The sequence below is a fragment of the Polypterus senegalus genome, chromosome 2 (genome assembly GCF_016835505.1).
Source record: "Polypterus senegalus isolate Bchr_013 chromosome 2, ASM1683550v1, whole genome shotgun sequence".
In the NCBI taxonomy this organism is placed as follows: domain Eukaryota; kingdom Metazoa; phylum Chordata; class Cladistia; order Polypteriformes; family Polypteridae; genus Polypterus; species Polypterus senegalus.
The window spans coordinates 7,618,871-7,643,122 of NC_053155.1; the positions used below are offsets into that span (position 1 = coordinate 7,618,871).

The following is a 24,252-nucleotide window of genomic DNA, read 5'->3' on the forward strand; positions in this document are numbered from 1 at the left end:
GACTGATGTGGAGGAGGTGGCACCAGAGAGCGCTGTGATAAAGGGCTCTAGTCCCAGTGGGACAGTCTGACCATCCAGCAGGGGGTCTTGAAATGAGATGGCAGGAACAGGTAACTGGTGAGGGGAAATGACAGATTGTAGTGCCCAAGGTGGTACAGGTGAAGATTCTGAGACACGTGCATGAAGCCCCAAGGGCAGGAGACTTCAGAGAGATAGAAACTCTAAAATGGCTCTTCAGGCACTTTAATTGGCGACGCTGTCACAGGGACGTGGAGGATTTCTTTTGTCAGCGTGACCCCTGCACAGCCAAGAAGGGCCCTCTGGGACAACCAACAATACAGGGTGGGGGAACCCAAGGCACGAGTGGAGATAGATGTGTGGGGTCCCTTCCTAAAATCTAGCTGAGGAAACTGTGATGTGCTTGTGGCCATGGACTGTCTCATTAAATGGCCAGCGGCGAATGCTTTGCCGAATCAGGAAGCAGAGACCATGGCAGAGGCTCTAATTGAGGGCATCATTAGCTGTTTTGGCTTTCCAGTTGTAGTTCATTCAGATCAGGGGTGCAATTTTAAAATCAAAGTGTTTGAGGCCATGTGTGCCCAGTAGGAATCAAGAAAACCACAGCACAGCCTAAATCTGCAAAGCGATGGATTGGCAGAGTGATTTATTGGCACCCTTACCCCACAGCTGGCTGTTGTCACCGATAACGGATCAGCATTTACCTTTTACCTAATTTGATAAAAGTAATACCAGCTTGTGTCCTGAGAAGTTGTTTTATTATGATTGCCTGTCAGCTGACTAATCAATAATGTGAAGCAAATCCTAAAGATGGGGAACGCCTCACATAATAACATAACAGCATAGTAACATGGGATCATATCCAAATTTAATTGTACTAGTAATACATGTGAATATCTAAAAAATGCTGTAGCAAGTAAAATCAAACGTGGTAATAAGAATAACTTAATTGGTATTGATAATCCATCCTGTACCTAGTCAGTGAGCCAGGAATGTCATTGATGAAGCCTAGAAACAGAAACAGTGTTAAATAAAGCCATGACGTATTGACCTTGCTGAATATTAGAAAAGGGAGATGCTAAGCAGAAGGTCAGTTAAGAATTAAGAATCTGAATTTCAATAACGTATTGTAAGCATAAAAGATATGTAACTTCAAAACTATAGATGTTATTTTTCTGCAGATTCAGCACACCCTGTGACCAATGTATGAAACACACAGCATATTCCTATACAAGCTGCAAGAAATAGTTTTAACAGCAAGTCTGGGCAGAGAAATTAGATGTAATCTGACCAACGGGTGGTAGATGTTTGCTTATCAATCATAGATTAATGAACAGCAATTATTGGAATTAGTTCCTTGCATGCTGATTAGTTGTGCAAGTGTAAGGGTATAACATTCTGTATAATAAAATGTTTAAATGATAAAAATAAGTGTAAAGAGCAAATAGGCTAAATGTTGCCATATTAAACTAGACTAATTTCTTTCTCTAGTTTGCATATAAAATACAGTGAAGAGTAATTACATATTTTGATTTATGTCAAATGATTATTATTATTAACAGTTCAGTAATAATGAAATGTATTAGAACTGAATACATGCATTCATTTGTATCAGTTAATGATTAATTTTATGAAGATTTGTTGTCACATCAATGTATTAAGGTTAGTGCTCAGTGATAATGCACATAGCTGAGTAGATTGTTAAGTCAGTTATACATCAGGAAATTTATATTATATGGGAATAATTCAAATGTTTACCATTAGTCTATATAAACTGTGCTGTTGTAATATCTTAAAGACATTTAAGAGATTTGTCTCTTGAAAGATAAGCTTCAGTTTGTTATAGGGTATAGATATTGTAGGATAGATTTTGTTTTAGACAAAAATTAATACACCCATAAGTTCAAATATGTAGCATCTTGTTATAATTTAAGATATCTGTGATGGATAACTTATGCAATGTGTTAATTTTGTAATAAACTGACATATTAATTTATCTCTAACTGTTTTTTATGATGTATGATATGAGACTGGGAACTGAGAGTCTAGGATTTCCATTAATAGTGCTGTGTATTGTATTATACATATGAATGATAAAGTATTGTTTTATGTTATGCATTTGCTCTAACCTTCACCCTTCTTTATTTAGCATAGTAAGTATTTTAGTTTGGCCACTCAATTTAGTGGTTGTTCAAACCTCTCCAACTCAGTGGTGGTTCTTTATCAATGCAGAAAATGTGGTGTTCTACGAACGAAGACATAAAGTGACTGTACTGCACTAATGACTCTTGGTTTGCTGCACATACCTGATAATAGCTGGTGAAGAAACGACTCACTTATCCAAAGTGGAAGGAGTGCAAAATCAAACAAAGATTGGAAGTCCAGCTAAGTAAATCTGATGCCATGGTATGGTTGTGCGGACATTTGTTGCAAAAACAACGTTTCTATGGATTTTAACACAAACAGACTGTGAAATGCCACTGAGGTAAGAGATGAGATGACAGCTGTTGAATGCAAGGACTCCCATGATTGACTGTTGTATCCACTGCAGGACTGAAGTGAAGTGTTCCTCTGCTGAATTTGTGCATCTAATTAGCTCTCTAATGGCAATCAGACTGTTTAGTTTCTGTTCCAGTAATGGCAAAACTATTTAGTTCCTGTACCAGCCACACATTTGTTCGGAGGGATCTGCAAAGCCACCAAGCAAAAGACTTTATCTATAAACCACTGGGTTGGACAAGGCATGTATATAGTAAGTTTAGGAATCTACTTGAAAGTATTATAAGAGGGGCTCAACGGTATGAGGATATGCATAATTTACCACCAATGATATAAATTGTAAAATGAAAGGGAATACAACATCCCATAGTGAAGTTGTGGAGGACAAAATATAGTGTACAATTATGCAATAATAATGGTTAAGAACAATTATTAATAATCATAGCAATAGATCTGGAATAGCATCTGATTTATGTTACAACTATCCAATTACTAGTGTAATTCATTTAAAGGGATCAGACACCAAAGGGTGGGTACATATATCAACATACTGTAGTTAGAAAAGTTATAAGTACCAAAGGACAGTAAAGTCCATCAAGGTGCTATATAAATTTACACTGTAATCTGAGGCTATGGTACCCACTGCACAGGCCAAATGATATTCAGTTACAACACTGACAATGTAAGTAATAAAAGACATAACAGGAGATCTTCACCTACATTACCGTTGGGATACAATGATCACTACTTAGTGACACCATGTTAAATGTAATTGTTCATCCAATTGTTTTGTAACTTATCATTGTTAAATATTTATTTACAGTGGTATATTAGATGAATGGGCAATATACCCCACATTTCCACAAACGTTCTTGAAGAACTGTCTAAATAATGACGATGTGTAAGACAAGGGCCTACATCCTGCTTTAGATCCTGAGTTTGAATCTGAATATCGTAGATAAGAACGTATTGATCATTTCTCTAATCAACAAACTGTTTTTGATTATTTCACACGCTGACAAGAAGTATCCAAGAATATGTATGAACTTCCTGTCAATTGACATTTGAGTTTGAGTTTGTAACTAATTGACAGCAACATGTAAATTGAATGATTTTTTTTTCCTTTGGTTGTGTTCTTGAATAAAAGCACACGTGTTTATTTGATATTTGGACTAAAGTTTTCACACATTATACACTTCACATCATTATTAGTATAACATGGAAAAAGTTTGTGTTTTAGGTATGTGTTCAACATTTCTTTCATTTCTCGCATTTCCTGTCATCCTACACTTTCCCAGATCTTTTTAGACATAGAACACTCATGAAATTCATGTATTCCAAATAATGATATACTGTATTATTTACCCTCTACAACTCCAGGCACATCACACACAGATAAGGAGCCTTGGCTTGAGTTGGGAGAACTGAGCTCCATCAAGGCGAGTGATGGGATAGCTGGCTGCTTGTGGCTTGTGCTGATTGACATATTTATAAAACAAAAGGTGTTGATGTGGAGCTGCGAAGGGATTTAAGGTGGGCCGGGATTACAAGTTTTTTTCATTGGCTTCAGGGATTCTAGTATTAAACACAGCACTTGGTTTGGCAGGACATCAATAAAGTCCTAGCACACAAAATTCATCAAACACACACACTCAGTGTTTTCTACTCACCTCAGTTTTTTCACTTTACAATTTGCACTCCTGAGCCCCTCACACAGCTGCTCCATGCCTGAGTCATCCATGTTGTTCTTATTCAGCCACAGGTCAGTCAGCTGTGAGTTTGGAACAGAGAGAGCCAAGGAGAGAGCTGAGCAACATCTAGCGGTGAGACAACATGACACTAGGCTGTGGAGACAAAGAGGGACAAGTGAGGACAGAGGAAGGTCTGTGGGTGAGGACCTCATAACAAAGAGCCGAGAAAAACTCAACTCAGCTACTCTGATTGGGAGGAGACATTGCAGCCTGTCAGCTGGTTCAGTTCAAACATGACATGCTAGTAAGAGTCACCAAAGTGTCAGGAAGAAATTCAAAATATACAAACACACTCACACACACACACAGACACACACACATGCACGCTCAGTGTTTTCTACTCACCCCAGTGTCTCCAGTTTACAGTTTGGACTCCTGAGCCCCTCACACAGCTGCTCCACTCCTGAGTCCTCCAAGTTGTTGTTCTCATTCAGCCACAGCTCAGTCAGTCGTGAGTTTGGAGCAGAGAGAGCTGAGGAGAGAGCTGAGCAACATCTGGTGGTGAGACCACATGACTGGAGCCTGTGGAGATGAACAGACAAGTGAGGACATGAGTCGGGACAGACAGACAGAGAGGATAACAGTACAATAAATAAGTGACACTGTGACAAAGCCTGAGTCCTTGTGACATCCATCCATATTGAAGCACTGAGCACAGGAGAAGAAAGAGCATCTTGGGAATGAAACAAAAACTCAGAGAAAAGCAGGAAGATTAGAAGAAAAGCCTTTGATCTACTGGGGTCTCTTGATGGAGTGAGACACGTTTAGAGATGACGATTAAGAAGACAACACTGGAATTGTATGGAGAAGGAGAAGACAATAACAATGTGGAGAAACAAACATGGCGTGAAGACGAGACACAGAAGGATGGCTCTCTAATGGACGGCTCTTCTTCTCGTTCTCTCTGTTTGTGAGCTCCAAAGTTTATTAGTTCAGTTGATCTGAGAGCTGACTGACCTGACATCACCTCCTGTGTCATTTGTCACTTGGGCCGCCTCAAGGGGGCACTAACACACCACTGGAAAGGTCAGAAACAGGAGAGAGGTGGGGGGATTGGGGTCTTCTACTCCATCAAATTCAATCCAATGACCTTCTCCATTGTAATCCCTTCTTGTTTATCGCAGCACCAGAGAGCGGTGACGTGCTGCACGCTAGTCAGATATGTCAGTAAAAATTAAAAATACGAGGAATAAGACACCGAGTGACACCTGCGTGATGACAGCGAGTGACATGAATAACCCATCTAATCATTCAGGACAGGAAATGTCACACTGGACTTGTCACCTCAGTCCCATTCATTGTCACCATTTCTCCCATAATCCTTCACTTCATATTCCTTGGTCAGTGAAGCACATTTAAGGGTTTGAACTTTAGGTATGAAACTGAAAAACTTATAATATAAAATAATAAAGAGGAGAACTTGATAAGGAAATGGACAAATTAGAAATCCAAAATGTTTTCAACGTCTTCACAAACACTGACAAGTGGACTGGCGTTCATCTCAGAATTCCTGTGCAAATACCACTGAGAACAATCTGGAATATAAAATACCAGTAACGGCGTACTGCACGATAACATGCAGTGAATCCACTTGACTTGAGCATTCCTAGTTTTCATCCTCTTTCTGTGTACATTTACCATTCATTTGCTCAGAGGTTGATGCTCTTGCTGTTTCCTCAGCAGCTCTTCTTTTCTCCACCCTAGCGGCCCACTGCTTCTCTTCGTTGTCAGCATCTTTTTGCGCTAAAACTGATTAATTCAGTGTTTGTGTTGCAATTCCTTAGTATGTTTTCTTTAATTTTTCACTTAAGCTGGCATTTAAGTCTTCAATCTGCCTCAAGAATGTTTAACGATGCCCATACGCATGCGCCACACGGCCGCCCTGCTGTGCACTGCCAAGAGTTGATTCTACAATAAAATAAAATAAAAATAAAAATAGTAATAAAAATCATCACTCTGTGGAAAGTAGACGTCAAGTAGTATATGTGTACCAAATTTCAAGTCAATAGGTGAAACGGTTTGCGAGCTACAGGTGATTTAAAATCCTGGACAGATAAGCGTATTATATAAGAAGATGGAGACAGAACAAGCACCTTTTTTTTTATATAGCGCCTTTCTGTTTCATGACACAGTCATACGAGCAGGTGAAGTGACTCACAGGGGACGTCACAGGCAGGATTTGAACCCGCGTCCAAGGGACTTCAAGTCCAGGACCTCAAGGCTAAAGGAGGTCTGAACTTCTGAAACTAATGTGCATCTCACCAACTGTGGAAGATGAACTGACGCAAGACAAGTGGGCAGCATGGTGGCACAGCAGTTAGCACACTGTCTCACACACTGGGAGCAAACCTCCATGCCAAGAATAAATGAAGAACATAAAACACTCAAAACACAGGCAGATTGCAAGCTGAGATCAAATGAAATGTCATTTCTGTGTTCTGCTGTGATGATGGACCACCTGAATGTTTTTAGCTGCCTAAAAGAAGATGAGACCCAATGTCAGCTCTGCTCTGCACTTCCAGTCCTCCTCCAGGACTCGGGTACCCTCAGACTTGTCCACCATTCAGAATGTCCAGAGTTGGGACAGCAAGGAATGGTCAGACCCTGCAGTAGGTCCACAGATAGTAAAAATAACATACCAGAGAAGGTGCAGCCCTGATGAATACCCCGAGACACCTGAAAGGAATAGCCCAGCCCATCATTAATTTTTAACATCCTAAAAGCATTTGTATATAAAAGTTGTATAAAGTTTAAAAATGGACTTCCCAATCCCTAAAGTCTTTATAAAACTCTAAATGGATATTGATAGTCCACTCCGTCTAAAGCTTTTACTTCATCAGAAGAATTCAAAGCTACCTTAAAGCCAAAACCCTGGAAGCAGCCACTGGATCCTGGACAAAGAAGATGTTGTCGTTGATGGAACATCCCAACACACAGCAAGTCTGTTCGGGTGAGATGAGCTGTTTCATTACTGTTCTCAAACAGACAGCTAACTTTTTCGAAAAAAGTTTGTAGCCCGCATGTAAAAGGCTGACCGGCTGCCAGTTTTGGAGGCAGCAGGGGTCTCCTTTCTTTGGCAGCAGAGTTAGAACTGACCTGAGGCAGCTTGAAGATGATGATGATAATAATAATAATAATAAAAATAATAATACATTTTATTTATATAGAGCCCTGAACATTATTTAAACAGCAGGGTATATATGTTCAATGTCATTTAGGTGGCTCAATAAATCTTCCCAAAGGTCGCCACCCAGTACCTCTGCCACTTTTCCTGATTGTGTGTATATTTTATAAGAAGAAGACACAAAAGCCCTTCTGTGCCAGATACTCAAATAGAGCCGCTATTTGATGTTTAGAGAGCCCAAGGAAACAACAGACATTGGACAAAAAACAGGAAAATATCAAAAAAAGGAGCCCATTGACCAATAACACAATGAAACTACAAGCAGACTACTCCATTATTACTGGGTTTGATGGGAAAGTCAAACTGTACTGACAATATTTTTTAATCTTACTTTGTCTTTTTCCTCTGTTTCTAGAGAGGCTGTGCTGTTCATAAGGATTTAGCCAAGGTCACAAAAAGGGGCCAATCTGGAAAAGAAAATTCTCTGATGCCTGATCTATAGCTGCCTCTACTCTGAGAGCTTGATAAACGATCACCTTTTGAGGACATGTCACTGTCCTAAACAGTGGCTTCCCCATCTCCTATTAAGGGGTTATGCTGCCACCTAGTGGCATTAAACAGTCAAGTCATGTCGGCATCACTTGTTATTTGCAATAGGTGATATGCACACGGTGGTGCTGACTACTTTTGTTGAAATCTCAGCAGGCTCAGTCACTTCTTTTCTCCAGACTATAGTTGTGATTTTTGTTTTGTGATGAGAGTGTCTGAGATGAAGACATTTCAATTTCAGCGGACAGAGAGTTCTACAGATGAACATTGTTGTGTACCTTTATGTTAAACTTCCAGTAAGAACAAGAAGGTACAGTAATCCCTCGCTATACCGCGCTTCGACTTTCGAGGCTTCACTCTATCGCAGATTTTTTATGTAAGCATATCTAAATATATAACACGGATTTTTCGCTGCTTCACGGGTTCTGCGGATAATGGGTCTTTTTACTTCCTGTACATGCTTCCTCAGTTGGTTTGCCCAGTTGATTTCATACAAGGGACGCTATTGGCAGATGGCTGAGAAGCTAACCAATCAGAGCACACAGTTATGTTCCTGTGTGCTGAATGGCTCAGCGACGGAGCACCAAATTCAATTCCGCGGCGTTAACCAGGAAGTCTTGTCTCGCTCATTCAGCATTAATGTGTTTCGCTGTGTAAACAGTTAACTTTTGTGCTCTTTTGTGTTTATCTTTGTTTGTAGTCAAGCGCTTCATTATGGCTCCAAAACAATCTGCTCCTGCAACTGCCTCACTGAGGCTACGATTCTTTTTATTTAAAAAGTAGGAAAGGAATATAAGATCTACGGCCACAGTGTCCTTTTAACCAGGGTGCAAAACAAGTTGTAAGTGGATGTAATAAGGCAGTAGTCTGGATGGAATTCGCTTCAGGGATTTGGATTGAAGACTGCCAGAAGAAGAACAACGGCAGTGATATACAGTTGCCTGAAGTGGGTCCTTTAGAAGAGCTGTATCGCTCTCCTTTGTTGTGCAGTAAAATAAAACTCATTGTTATCGGACAAGTCATCGTGTCATTGTTGGTGAGTAACCATAATTAATTTTCTACTTACAGTGTTTAGTACATGTACGTACGTTTAGTGTCACTGTACACACATTTTATACAATTTTTCTTGCATTGTACGTATTTATTGCTGGTGGCCTGTCTATCGTAATGGCTGTACCATATGTGATATTGGAGATGCTCGATATCTTTAAAATAATATTTAGGTTTTACTGTATATAAACAGTGTGTTTACATAAATAATTTCAATGAATCTTACCTAATATCTAAGAGAATACAAAGGGTTTATGAAGTATGACTGTGCGGGGAATATTTATAAACAGTGTGGGAGAGTTTATCAGGGCTTAAAATATATAAAAATAACCATACAAACATATGGTTTCTACTTCGCGGATTTTCACCTATCGCGGGGGGTTCTGGAACGCAACCCCCGCGATCGAGGATAGATTACTGTATTTAGTTTTCATACATTTCCATCCCATGTGGAAACCTGATCTGAATGGATTGTTGTCATTTGGAGAGAGAGTTTTACAGTTGGTCCCCATACCCGAGTTTGTAGTCAGTATTTTAAAATTCATTAGGGGGCATCTGAGACAGGATGGCGACTGTTGAAGAAGAGAGCAGTTCCTGTGTTATTTGAATGGAAATTTCTCTGGTGCACTTTCAAGACTGGGAGTTTAGGGGAGGGAAAAGTGACAAATGGAGGATGACAGAATGGGTGAGGAGGAGGATGATCATGGCTACAATTCGGCTCTGGATCCAGCAGTTGTTGACCTAGCTTTTGATGTTAACATGTATCTCAGAGAGGAGACCATCCAGCTAAGCAAACAAACTGAGACCCCTACAATGAAGCAGAGGTTGGCCATTCACCATTGTGCTGGCTGAGACAGAGACATTAGCTTTTTTACAAGGTAAGATGCCCAACAGACTCATGTTATTATATATTAAGCTTACATAAATATTCACCTGTCTCTAGATAAGGTTTAATGACTAGTTATTGAAATTCTGTTGTTTTAAAGAAGCCCAATGTAATCACATATTTGTCCCACATAAGTTCATAGTAGACACAGTAGACCTTACCTTGTGGATGTAGCTTGAAATTTCAAGTTTGAAGCCTTCTCCTTTTTAGCTCCTGCTGTTTGGCACAGCATTTGAAAATTGCGAATTACGCCATTTACTGTAAGTCTGGACACATCGTGAAGGGAGCAGGTGAAAAACACCACAGCAAGTCCATTTTGACATCAGCGCCCAAAGTTAAGCAGCTGGCTGACTCACAGTCCGGAAGAGAGTGTGCATAGAGCCTACTCAGATAAAGCAGTTCCAGCTGGCTTGTGGGAAATGTCTCTTTGTGGTTCATATGCACAAACATGGGGTCAGATGTTTGAAACAAAAATGTTGTAATTTTGTGACAGCTCAACCACACGTCCAACTAAGAAGCCATTTGAGAAATAACTGAGTAATTATGTTCATGAACGCCATACCACCATCAGCTGAAATGAGGATGACCTGGCTGCAAACTGGGAGATTTTCAATGCAGAATTTCGGGATTTTATTTTAGCCTCAAGACAGCACAAGTAACCTTCAGAGGTGCAAACAGCCACCTGGAGATGAGTAACAAGTAGTGAGTGCCAACATGGTGAGTGATAGAATCTGCACTTGACAGAGGAGCAACAAAAGAATTCCACTGCTATCTTGGCCACCTTGAAGAGACATTTTAAACCTACAAAAACATTATATTCAAGTGCTTTGCTTTTGTATCCCTCAAGGAAGAAGAGGAAGGGGAAATAAGAGGCACTTGTAACCAAATTGAGAGAAAGCTGCTACGTGTGATTATGGAGAATTGAAAGATGAACTGATTAGAGACAAGCTGGTGTTTGGTATTGCTGATGAGGGCATGTGCCGTCGCTTGCGAAGAGAACAGGAACTCACTTTAGCATCCACTATTGACATCTGCTGAGCTGCAGAACAAACGGACCTGAGGATGTATGTGCTAATGCAGATTAAACTGGACGACACAATTAAAGCCGTGGACGTCCAAAGACCCGACCAACAAAGCACACTAAAGTAAGCCAAGCCAAAACTCCCAGACAACCTGGGGAGCACAGAAAAGTGTAAGTACACTTGGGGAATTCCAGACTGTTATTTTAAAATGAGTTCATCAAGAACACGAGGACACAGTTGGAAACTTGTTAAGGGTAAATTTCGCACAAACATTAGGAAGTTTTTCTTTACACAAAGAACGATAGACACTTGGAATAAGCGACCAAGTAGTGTGGTAGACAGTAAGACGTTAGGGACTTTCAAAACTCGACTTGATGTTTTTTTGGAAGAAATAAATGGACAGGACTGGTGAGCTTTGTTGGGCTGAATGGCCTGTTCTCATCTAGAGTGTTCTAATGTTCTAATGTTCTAAGTCTAAATAATGATCAGCGATCAGTAGAAAGACCTTGCCTGTGTAGCTGAAGAGGTCCGTACTCAGAATTTGCCATGGAGGTGTGGGGAGGGTGTGACATCATTGTCTCTTTATGCTGTTTGGAGGTGCTCGTCACATTCGGTGAACTCCCTGATTTGAAGGGTTTATATCTGTACTCACTAGCCTCCTTAAGAACTTGAGGGTAAATATTTTCTGGTCCTGGTGATTTGTTTGATTTCATCTTATTTAATCTGAGCAGCACTTCTCCCTCTACAATTTCCAAATCCCTCAGTACCTCCTTACTAGTCCCTGTTACCACTCTGAGGTTATCCACTTGCTCACTGTCTGTATCTTTTAATTCCCCTTTACTATTTCTGATTAACTTGGCCTCTTCCTTGACTGTTCTTTTACTACTAAAATACTGAAAGAATCTCTTGGGGTCTTCTTTAGCCTCATCTGTTATATTCCTCTCCAACTGTCTTTTAGCCTCTCTGATATCTTTCTTAAGGACTTCTGGAAAATGTAACTATTTCCAGATCTGTTAGCAAACACTACCATCAAGTGTTGTAAAGCTCAATTTGCCAGGTATGGCCAGCCTGATCAGGTCAGCACAGACACAGGTCCACAATTTCCTTGTGCTATGTTTTCCAGTTTTGGCCAGGAGTTTGGTGTTGAGCATGTGACTTTGTCCCCAAGGTACCCAAAAGTGAAAATCATTAAAAGCCTTTGCAGACTGGTGGGCCGTGCAGTGACAGCCCATGGAAAGTGAACTTGCTTTGGAGAAACATGCTGACAAAAGACATGGGTACCAGCCCCTCACAACAACTGATGACCCGCAGATTGAAAACACCTCTCCTGGTGATTGACACACAGCTTGATCCATGTATATTTACAGATGTTCCCAGTAAGCTGTATTTTAAAAGGTGAGTTGCAAAACTGACATACTGTATGATAAAATGGCCAGAGATCTTCCTGACCTGAACGTGGAGTATACAAATGAAGCCCCTTCTGGGCGACAGAACCGACATATGGAGACGATGGAATTTGCCCCTAAGAGGTAGCTCCACACTCCTAGTTGGTTGGTGTGGAGGGAACACTGTACTCAAGCAACCAACTGGACCTCAGACCTGCTGAGTCCACTCTGACCGAGCCCACAGAAAAGCTTCCAAGTCACACAGAGCACAGTGGGGTACAAAGACGCGGTCACCAAAACGTCAACAGAGGATCAGCTGGAGCTCCTAACCTCTGCCAGCAGAGCTCCTGCCTCATGGCCTGGGAAGTGGATGTAAGGCGTCACCAGTGAGAATACACCTGAGATCATGTGGTACACACATAGCAGCAGACACATTCAGTAAATTTAGGACTTGACCGTTGGGTAGAGCATTAATGCAGTTATGATTGTTCGTATTTGAAATGTTCAGAGTAAAAATTGTGTTTTGTGAGTTGAATGACTTTAATGTTTCTATGTTAGCGAACTTGATTGAGTAAGTTGTAATACAGAGTAGGGAGCATGGTGGCCCAGTGGGTAGCGCTGCTGCCTCGCAGTAAGGAGACTTGGGTTCGCTCCCCTGGTCCTCCCTGCGTGGAGTCTGCATGTTCTCCCCGTGTCTGCGTGGGTTTCCTCCCACAGTCCAAGGACATGCAGGTGAGGTGCATTGGCCATTCTAAATTGTCCCTAGTGTGTGCTTGGTGTGTGTGTGTGCCCTACTTTGGGCTGGCGCCCTGCCCGAGGTTTGTTTCCTGCCTTGTGCCCTGTGTTGGCTGGGATTGGCTCCAGCAGACCCTCGTGACCCTGTAGTTAGGATATAGCGGGTTGGATGGATGGATGTTTAGGAGTTATGCTGTCATCTAGTGGCAGACACAATAAAACAGCAGCCACTTGGTAGTTGCAGTTCAAATAAAGCAAAGCAGCTCCAAGCTGGCTTGTGGAAACCGGCTCATATGCACAAACATCACTGTCAGCTGCCACACTCTCGCTGTTGCACCTTTTCACAGGAGGCTCCTTCATAGATGGAGCAACAGATTTTACAACGGAGTCCACTTTGCTCACCCATTTAGCCTCAACACCCTCCTCTAGCTTCTCTTCCTTTTTGTGTACTCGGAGTAACTGTTCATTCCTGTTCACCTTGCATAACCTCAGCCACGTCACTTCACTTTCAGCCTCCTCCTGCTGTGACAATCCCAATGTTGCTTGTAGCAGTTTGTGTTTTATAGTAGGGGATTTGTCCATCAGCTGGAGTGGGGTCAACACCAGTCTCTGCCAACTCGTCTGTCTTATCGACTGCAACAGCAGCATCAGTCAGAGGTGCAGTCGGCTCTGCAAGGGCATCGCTGGATGTCACAGCATCTTTAACAGACTCAGATGTTTCTTTTCCTCCTCTGTGGAGTGACTGGTGTTGTTTCCACTTGTTCCACCATCCCCAGCTGATTGATTGATTTGCAATAATCGCAGAGTTTGATCTGAAACAAGAGTGTCTCCGCCTGCGCACCCCTTACCACTTACTGCAAAAAATGTAAATTTTATCGACCGTGTTTGTGTCGTTTAAAGTGAAAATATCAAATCATTCTTAATATAAGAAATGTTCACTTAAAAAACAAAACTGGACACAGATATTTGGACTTGTTTTTAGAAAATGTTTCTTAAATATCTTATTCAGGAAAATCCTCTTGAAAAAAATTGAGTTTAAGTAAAATAATATCTTAAACAAGCATTTTTACAAGTGAGACGTATTTGATTACATTGTGATACTTTGGAAAGGTAAGCAGCACGGTTTATAACTTTATTTAAAGAAAAAATGACTGTCTTGATTCAAGATTAAAAATGTACATTTAGTAAATATAAATTACAATTAGGAGACAACTGAGCAGGAACTCATGCAATTGACACTCTAAAAGATGACAATAACTTGTGCTCTCTGCGTTTCTTTTCTTTTTAACTCTCTGGAACTGCCTGGCACATCAATCAGGCAAGGTTATGGCCCATTCCCTGCATTTATAATCTTCCTTACATCACCCATCCGAGACAGGCACATATTGTGCAATTTTGATCAGCTTGTAGTTGTTTCTGTGTTGTCACCTGGGCTTGTTGCCCTACTGGCTTTCATAAGAAATTATTACGTGATTATGTGATTATTATGATTATGTGAATTTCCCCTTGGGATTAATAAAGTATCTATCTATCTATTATATAGTGCCTTTCATCTATCTATCTATCTATCTATCTATCTATCTATCTATCTATCTATCTATCTATCTATCTATCTATCTATCTATCTATCTATCTATCTAAATGAGCTTTAAAATCAAAACATGCAGGTTGAAAATAATAAGAAATGTGATGAAGAGGAACTGAACTGGAAACAGGACAGCATGATGGCTGAGGAGTTGGAGCTGCGGCCTCACAGATTCAGCTTCTCGACTTTGAAAGTCAGGTCTGCATGTTCTCCTCGTGTCACTCCTGGTTTTCTTCACATGTCCCAAAGAAGTGCATGTTGGGTTAATTGGTGACTCCGAATTGGCCTTGTGTGGTTGTAGCTGTGTGAGCAGCCTGAACTGGATTAAGCTGGTTTGTCAATGCTGTGTGAAAATCACTTCATTGTGAAGCCCACCACGGCCATGATGGTCTGCTGATCTGAGTGAGTGAATCAGTCTGTGAAGACGATCAGCTGCTGCTCACCGATCACCAAGTCACTGATTGAATTTTATTGAATGACACAAATCAGTAAACTTGTAAAACGGCCTGAGGACGAGTCGGTGAAGAAAATGTCTGACATCCTGAAAATGTGACACGGACTCGGTGTGTTCTGGGAATGAGCACTCAGCTGACTGGGATTTCTGTTATTTCAGTAAAAGTCACAAATCACCGTTTTCTGTTTGTAACACAAATTATCTATCTTTATATGGTGGCCATGGAAAGGAATCACCCCCAAAAATTCACATTCTGGTGCTTTGCAGTCAGAAATTAAGACAACACACAAACATGTTTATCAAGCTACAGTATATTTACTCAGTACAACTTATAACAGGCAAGTTCAGAAAAAAAAAAAAAAAATCACTGAGATGGTCCAAGGATCAGCACCCTCCTAAAAATCCTTCTAAACTCAATCAGGTGTAACTTCTCCATTGAACACCAAGCTAATTGGCTTCCACCTCTGATCCATTGTAGTCATTCTGTTGGATCAGCAGCTCATCCTGGAGCATTCTAGAGCTTGGAAGTGCAACTGAAAGCAAACCATCAACTATGGATGGCAAGGAATGTCAGAAGATACAGGGATAAAGTCAGGAGATGGATCTCTAAGGCTTCATCAAATAGTGAATGTACTAGCATGGTCGTGTCAGAGTCGTGTCAGAGTCAGAGTGAAAATCTGTGGAATGACTTGAAGACTGCAGCCCACCAGCGGACACCAGAGAGTTTGACTGAGCTTGAGCAGGATGAGTGGACAAATATCACACAGCTAGGAGGGCACAGGTGGTAGAGAAGATTCCCAACAGACTTATGGCTGTGATCAAAGCAAAATGGGGCTCCACAAAGTACTGGCACGGGGGTGGTGATCCTTTAACCATGTCAGGGATTCTGTTTTGTATTTTTTATTTTCTCCTGTACTGTTTCTTACTGTTATTAATTATATAGTGCCTTACATATCTATCTATCTATCTATCTATCTATCTATCTATCTATCTATCTATCTATCTATCTATCTATCTATCTATCTATCTATCTATCTATCTATGTTATATAGTGCCTTACATATCTATCTATCTATCTATCTATCTATCTATCTATCTATCTATCTATCTATCTATCTATCTATCTATCTATCTATCTAAGAAGACACTGGCAATACCATATCTTAGCCATACCACTGGCATAGGAGTCCTATTAATCTTTGTCTTGAGAAAATACTTCCAGAAAGACAATGTATTTAGTGAAAACTTCAAGTCTTGCCCTGCGTTTCTGAGGTATTTGACTTGCGCGATGTGCAACATTGTGTCTCTTCGTCTGTGTCATTAGCACAACATTGTCATTGTACAGTGACATTTGCTGCATGCAAGTCTTTTATAGCGTGAAGTGAGGTGCATGCAAAAAAATATATAAAAGTGCATTCATGTGCCATCATGTAGCTGTACTTGAGCGTGAGCAGACTAGACTGCTCAATACACACACAGGTCTTTCATTTATATACACCTAATATTAATCCATACATTTTGTTATGCATTTGCCTCTGTTATGCACCAATGTTAATACCCCAATTTACATAAACAAATTTGTTGAGCTTTGCCTTAAAGGAAAAAGGAAGTGTGGGTACCTCAGATCCATCATGGCGTAAAGAGCACATTGAGATTCCTTCCTTCTCTGTAGTTGTTATTTGCTGGATTTGGAAGCAACACCACAAAAGGTGGTGAACAGGAAATCTGAATGCATACTCTGTGGTAATAATTGCAAAGGAGCAATGAATATTACTCCATTAATAATCAGAAGTGAAATCAGAAAAAATAAGGCGTGCTGTTTTTTGCCACGAAGGAAGCATAGCCAGCACAAGGAAGCAGCTGTGAGTACCAATAATAGTAATAGAAGAATATTCAGGTGTAAACTCACCTTATTGTGAAGCAATAGTGGCGGTGATTCTGTTTTAAGTTCAAGATGTCTGCTGTTATTGGAGTATTAGGACCTTTTGATGAGAACGTGTAGCAGTGGAGCTCGTATATGGAATGTTTCAAGTACAGATGAAAAATGAGTTCCTAATTTTTTCAGTGTTATGGGAGCAAAAACATTCAACTTACTGAGTAGTCTTGTCCCACCAGATCAGCCTGGAGAGAAATCACATTTGCAGATTGTTGGAGTTTTGAGTGGACATTTTTCACCAAAGCCTTTAGTAATTGCTGAACAGTTTAGAGTACACAAGCAAAATCAGGAGGAAGGGGATTCAGTGATGATGTTTGTGGCAGCACTAAAGAGATGATCTGAACGCTGTGAATTCAAAGAGGTGCTCAATGACACAATCTGAGATAGACTGGTATGTGGACTGAGACGTGAAGCCATAAAAAAATGGTTTCTGAGAGAAAGTGGCCTAACCCTTGAAAAGTGTGTCAGTGGAATTATCGGCAATACACTAATAACCCAATTGTGCTCCACTCACTTAGAATCTGGAACCAATGTAGAAAGCATTTTAAGACGGAGAAGCTTCTTTCTGTGGCACCCTGCAAAAGAACCACCTCTTTCAACCTTCACAAACATGTGCAGTTTTAATATCTGGAAAAAATTTGGAATTAACTTGCTTAGAGATCTTTATATAGACAACGTCTTTGCATCCTATGAACAATTACATTCCAAATTTAACATTCCAGCTACACATTTCTTTCATTATCTTCATATCAGGAACTTTGTTAAACAGAACCGTCCCGATTTTCCTCATCTTGCACCCTCATCCATGCTGGAAAAAATATTGCTAAATCTCAAGCACTTAGACTCCATCTCTACAATATATAAAATCATTTTACAATCCCTCCCTTTCAAAGATCCAAGAGGACACTGGGAAAAAGATCTCTCAATTAATATATCAGAAAAGGAGTGGAAAGTAGCAATGCAGAGAATTCACTCGAGCTCCATATGCAAAGCATACAATTATACAACTTAAAATTATACATCGAGCACATCTGTCTCGACTAAAACTCTCCAAAATGTTTCCAGGGTGAGATCCAACCTGCGAACGTTGCAACCAAGTCCCAGCCTCACTGGGTCACATGTTCTGGGCCTGCACCAAATTAACATTATTCTGGACACAAATTTTTAATTACCTCTCAGACAGCCTTGGACTCACAATCCCTCCTAACCCATTAACAGCTGTGTTTGGGGTTCTTCCAGAGGGTCTTAAAGTGGAGAAAGACAAACAAATTGTGATTGCATTCACTACACTTTTGGCACGCAGACTCATTCTGATAAACTGGAAGAACCCAAACTCTCCTCTTTTAAGTCAGTGGGAAACCGATGTGTTATATTATTTGAAATTGGAAAAATCAAATACTCAGTTAGAGGATCTGTACAGACTTTTTTCAAAACATGGCAGGATCTAATCAGTAATATTTTGAAATGATTATATAAAGCACAGAGAATTTATTAATTTAGGTATTTTTACAAGCCTTAAATTTTACACCGTTTGGCTTGCTTTCTCTTTCAGGGTGGGGATCGATCTGTTCTTAGCATAATTCTTTTTTTTGTAAAAACTTGATTGCTATGTATTGATTGTAATAAAATTAATAAATAAAAATTAAAAAAAAAAAAAAAGAAAAGTGTGTCAGTGGAAGCTAAAGAGGTTCAGCAGCTGTACATATCTGAGCAACTTCATCAATTACAGATAAAGAGGAAGGAGGCTTGTAGAAGGCCCTGCTATCATTGCGACAAATCAAGGTCATTTAGCTCCAGACTGCAGGTTTAAAGACTGGGACTGCAGGAATTGGGGCAAAAAGGGTCACAACGAGAGCATTGAAATGCAAGAAAGCTACAGAGAGAAATTATAGACAGGGCAGCAAAAAGACAGCATTTAGAAAAAAAAAAAAAAAAGTTCATTCACTTAATGCAGCTTCAAGAATTAGAAACAGCAGTGGAAAGGGACACCTCTGAAGATGACGTGTTTGGGAATATTTTGAGTCTTGAAAGTGACTCACTGGGATACCAGGAATCTCCATTATTGGAAGGACAAGAAGTACGCATGGTGTTGGACAGAGGGGCAGTTGTTTCTCTGGTGTCAGATGAGATGTACTATAAACTCCTGTGACACCTTCCAGTATGAAAGCTAATATAGCGCTAAAAACAGGTGAACCTGTGAATGTGAGAGGGATGAGAAAGATGACAGGAAGCCACGTTAGCACTTCATGTAGTGGAAGGAGATTACCTGTCATTATTGGGGAGATGATGGTGAAACAAAATCACATTGGATTGGCCAAATGTGTCTATGCTGCTCAGAGGGGAAACAAGATTGGATGCATTCCTTTAATGGACATGCTGAGTTGTTTTGTGGTGAGCTGGGGAGCATGAAGGGCATCATTGCCAGACTTACCACTAAATCTGACAGTCAACCAAAACTTCTGAAGGTCTGGCTAACTCCTTATGCTATTTGACCAAACACTGAAGCTGAATTGGATTCCTTAATTAAGTCTGGTGTTCTGGAACCTGTGAGTGTAAGTGAATGGGCTTCTCTTATTGTACCCGTGATAAAAAAGGATGGGTCAACTTGAATATGTGGGTACTTTAAAGTGTCTGTAGAACAGTACCTACTTCCACAAATAGATTATCTGTTTGCAGGTCTTGCTGGTGGACAGAAATTCATCAAAATAGGCCTGTCCCTGACATATCTCCAAATACATGTCAAGCCAAAGTGTAGAGAATTGTTAACTATTGTGACCCCTAAGGGCCTCTTCTGTTAGTGCTGTCTATCATTTGGAATGCCCTCGGCTCCAGCTCGATTCTAAAGAGCAATGGACCAAATTTCAAGTTGACATCCAGGGGTCCAGTGTTAGGTGGACGAGATTATTGTGACTGGAAGGGATGAAGAAGAACATGTTTGACATTTGGATGCCCCCATTCAGTGCTTAAAAGAAAATGGCCTGAAGGTTTGTAAGGATAAAATGAGTTTTTAAAGTCTTCTATAGAATATTACAACACATGTAAATGACTCTTGTGGACTTTACAAGACACCTGCCCCTCAGGATGTAAGCCAATTACATTTGTTTCTGGGACTTCTTAACTATTATGGAACATAAATGTGGCAACCCTTTCAAAGCCATTGCATCAGTTATTATGTCAAAACAAGGCTTATAAGTGTACTGAAGAATGTGAACAAACTATAACCAAAGCTAAGAACGCTAAGCTAAGGTACCTGTTTGGGAAACAATTTCCCCTTCTTACCGATCATTGACCCCTTACTACCATCTTTGGGCCTCATGCTGGTACACCATCTCTAGCAGTTAGCGGAATGCAAAGACTGGAATTGCTCTTATCAGCCCATACCTATGATATTAAACATCACAAATATGAGTTGCATTCCAATGCAGATGGTCTCTCACGTTTACCACTGCCAGTTACCTGTTCAGAGAGACCACAGATAGATATTTTTTTATTTTAAGCACACAAACAAGAGACCTGTGACCTCAAGTCAAGTAAATCGATTCACTCAGAATACTGGCTAAAGTAATGGACAAGGTTCTTGATGGTAAAAGCCTTAGCACCTCACTGGAACTGAAACCCTACCTTTCTACAAAAGGTGAACTGTCAATGCAGGACGGTGGTCTTCTTTGGGGTCACAGTGTCCTCATCCCTCAACCACTGAGAAAAACTTTGATCCAACATTTTAATGCAAGTAATAATGGTATTGTCCACATGAAGGAGATTGTGAGGAGTTATTTTTGTTCCACAGGATTAGATGAACATATTGATGAGAGGGCCAAGGCATGTGCTTCTTGTCAGAAGATTAGAAATGCCCCACAGCTGGAACCGCTTCACCTATGGGACTGGCCTGAAAAGGCTTGGCAGTGTATCCATTGTGAGCATGGGGGCTGAATGCACCCCTAGAAGACACAGACACTCCTAAAAAAAATCCTTTTAAAAACGCTGGTAGTCTACCTTCACATTGATCCCTTACTTGCTGGGCTTACTTGTGGCTGCTCTGTCACGTGATATGTTTCTTGTGCGTCGGTACACATACGTTAAAGTTTAAACAGCACCTGTCCTTTTGGATGATTGCATTGTTTCTCTCTCTCCCAGACATCCTTTACTCCTGTTGGGGGTCCCGCTCCCGTTGTGCTCCCCTATAATGTTTGTCTATTCTTTAATCAAGAACTAACTGCATACTGAGCTCATTTTATGAAAGAGACATGTTTGTTTGAAGTGTTTGAATAAAGTTCCTGTCTGTACAATCTCCTGTGTTTCTGTGCAATTCTGTGACCCAAGCATGACAAGTGGTACCAAGAGGAGGAAACTCGCTAAAGTCAGAGTTGTTAACTTTGATTGAACGGAACACTGATGTTTTTTCAGACTTGCCGGGTGTGACTAAACTTTCAGAACATAAAATCACTACTGAACCCGGTGTTAGGGTGCAGATGCGCCCATTTCAGATCCTGGAAGCGCGACTGAATATTGTGCATGAGGAAGCCAAACAAATGCTGGCATTAGGTGTAATTTGTGAAAGTAAAAGTGACTGGTGCAGTCCGGTTGTATTAGTCCCAGTTCGCTTCTGTATCGATTTCTCTAAATCTGATGCTTATCCAATGCCCCATGTTAACAAGCTGTTGGAAAAACAGGGTGAGGCGTCCTATATCTCCACATTAGATCTCACAAAATGTTACTGGCAGGTGCCTCTTGAGGCTGGCAGTTGTGAGAAAACAGCATTTGCGAATCCTCATGGACTTTATGAATTTACTAGACTCCCGTTTGGTCTTCATGGTGCGCCTCTACCTTTCCAGCGTATGATGGATCAGATCTTGCATCCTCATTCTGAAAATTCCGGGGAATACCTTGATGTTGTTGTGATTTTCAGAAATGATTGGCAAATGCATTTAGAACATCTTCAGTCTGTCCTTGGTAGCGTGAGACATGCTGGCTTGACAGCTAACCCTAAGAATTGTAAATTGGGTATGTCTGAGACTCATTATCTGGGTTATTCAATGGGCAGGGGTTTACTCTGGCCACAATTTAGAAAATCGGAAGAGTTGCTTGCTTACCCACGTACAGAAATGCAGAAACAAGTTTGTGCTTTTCTGGGGCTTGCTGATTATCACAGAAGATTCATCCCTGACTTTGCAAATAGGGCTGCTCCTCTTTCTGATCTTATTAGAGGCTAAAAGAACCGCCCTTTTTTATGGGCAGAAGTTTGAGAATGTTACTTTTGTGATTTGAAAACTGTTTTGTCTTCTTACCTGGTTTTTCTATAAGGATTTTGTTCTACAGACGGACGCAAGTGCATTTGGTTTAGGCGCCGTCCTGTCTCAGTTTTTTGATGGGGAGGAGCACCCTATCACATTTTTGAGATGAAAATTACTTCTAAGGGAACGCCATTATTCGACTATTGAGAAAGAATGTTTGGCGATTAACTGGGCTGTGGAAGTGCTTCGTTATTACTTATGGGGTCGAAATTTCACATTAGTGACTGATCACACTCCACTTCAATGGTTACACCATTAGAAAGATACGAACTCTCGTCTCATGAGATGGTTCTTGAGCTTGCAACTTTATAGTTTTACTGTCAGGCATCGACCTGGCCCTGAACACGTTAATGCTGATGTCCTGTCACTCCTGTTTGAACCTGGTTTGGAGTGCCACTTAATTCATGAAAATGTGAATAAAGCTGATGGAGGGGATGTGAGCAGGGGGGATGAACAAATTCCTAGAAGACATGGACGCTTCTCAAAAAACCCCTCTTAAAAACGCTGATAGTCTACTTTCACATTGCTCCCTTACTTGATGGGCTTACTTGCAGCTGCTCTGTCATGTGATATGCTTCTCATGCTATGCTATGCATACTTAAAAGTCTGAACATCACCTGTCCTTGTTGGCTGATTGCTTTGTTTGTCTCTCCTCCCCCAGACATCCTCTGCTCCTGTTGGGGGTCCCGTTCCCGTTGTGCTCCCCTATGATGTTTGTCTATTCTTTAATCAAGAACTAACTGCATACTGAGCTCATTTTATTAAAGAGACATGTTTGTTCCTGTCTCTACAGTCTCCTGTGTTTCTGTGCAATTCTGTGACCCAAGCATGACACCATGTGGACTTCACAGGCCCCTTTGAAGAAAAGATGTTCCGGGTGGTTGTGGGTGCCTACAGTAAGTGGCCAGAGATTTCTGTTATGCACTTAACAACTGCTGTTAAAACAACTGACTGGTTAGAGAAATTATTTTGTCTTTCTTGCTCCCCAGAGCAGTATGTGAGTGATAACGGTCCTCGGTTTGTGTCACAAGAATTTGTCATTTTCCCACAAGTCAATGGAGTTCTGCACATTCACTCTGCCCCTCACTGCCCTTCAACGATCAGGTTAGCAGAACGGTTCATACAGACAGTGAAGCAAACACTGAAGGCATCACAAGATGAAGGCTCTCTTCATACTCATTTAAGTCAGCTCCATCCATCCATCCATCCATTATCCAACCCACTATATCCTAACTACAGGGTCACGGGGTTCTGCTGGAGCCAATCCCAGCCAACACAGGGCGCAAGGCAGGAAACAAACCCCAGGCAGGGCGCCAGCCCACCGCAGTTAAATCAGTTCTTACTGTCTTATCAGAGTTAAGAGAACACCACCACTACAGCTACACCTGCCATCTTATTGATGAAGACACAACTTTGTACAATGTGTAAGTTACTAAAGCTACCAGAAAAAAAACAAGTGGTACATCATCATCATCAAAAACAAACTGAACATTGAGACAAGAAAGTGAAAGACGGAGTGTTTCATCATTTTTTAACAACAAATCTAAATGGGTTCCTGCTGCTGTAATCAGTCAGAGGAGACCTGTCTCTTACACTTCCCACTGTTTAGGGAAGACATATGGATCAGATGTAGCAGGGATTACCAGCATCAACTGAGATGCCAGACATGGATTGTCCTGAAGTGAATTCCGACAGCAGTGGAAACTAGTGGCCTGTAAAAAGTACCATCTATAGAGAAAACAGAAACTCCATCAGCTATATCTGTAAATGAGGAAGAGTCAGCTAGAAAACCTTTGACATCTCCTTTAATGATTTCCCTTTCAACAGACGTTTACACTGAATGTCGTTATCCTGCTCAACACAGGCGGCCTTCTCACTGTCTAGATTTATAAGACTCAACCTCAAGAATGTGACAGAAGTTCACCCTCTCCCAAAAAGATGGCTTCAGCTTGAATGTGTGTTCTTGT

At 40.8% G+C, this 24,252-nt stretch overlaps 1 protein-coding gene across 5 annotated transcripts in view; it reads right to left on the reverse strand.

Moving 5' to 3' along the window:
- Window positions 1–24,252, reverse strand: part of LOC120521818 (NACHT, LRR and PYD domains-containing protein 3-like) — a 147,861-nt gene that overhangs the window by 30,069 nt on the left and 93,540 nt on the right. For all 5 annotated transcript variants that reach the window (XR_005632204.1, XM_039743161.1, XM_039743151.1 and 2 more), the window contains exons 14-15: window positions 4,614–4,790; window positions 4,188–4,361 (exon numbers count right to left, since the gene is read on the reverse strand). Coding sequence is in view for 4 of the 5 variants with exons in the window: in XM_039743161.1 (XP_039599095.1) it covers window positions 4,188–4,361; window positions 4,614–4,790 (351 nt within the window). In the remaining variant the exon portion in view is untranslated. The remainder of the gene's footprint in view (window positions 1–4,187; window positions 4,362–4,613; window positions 4,791–24,252) is intronic.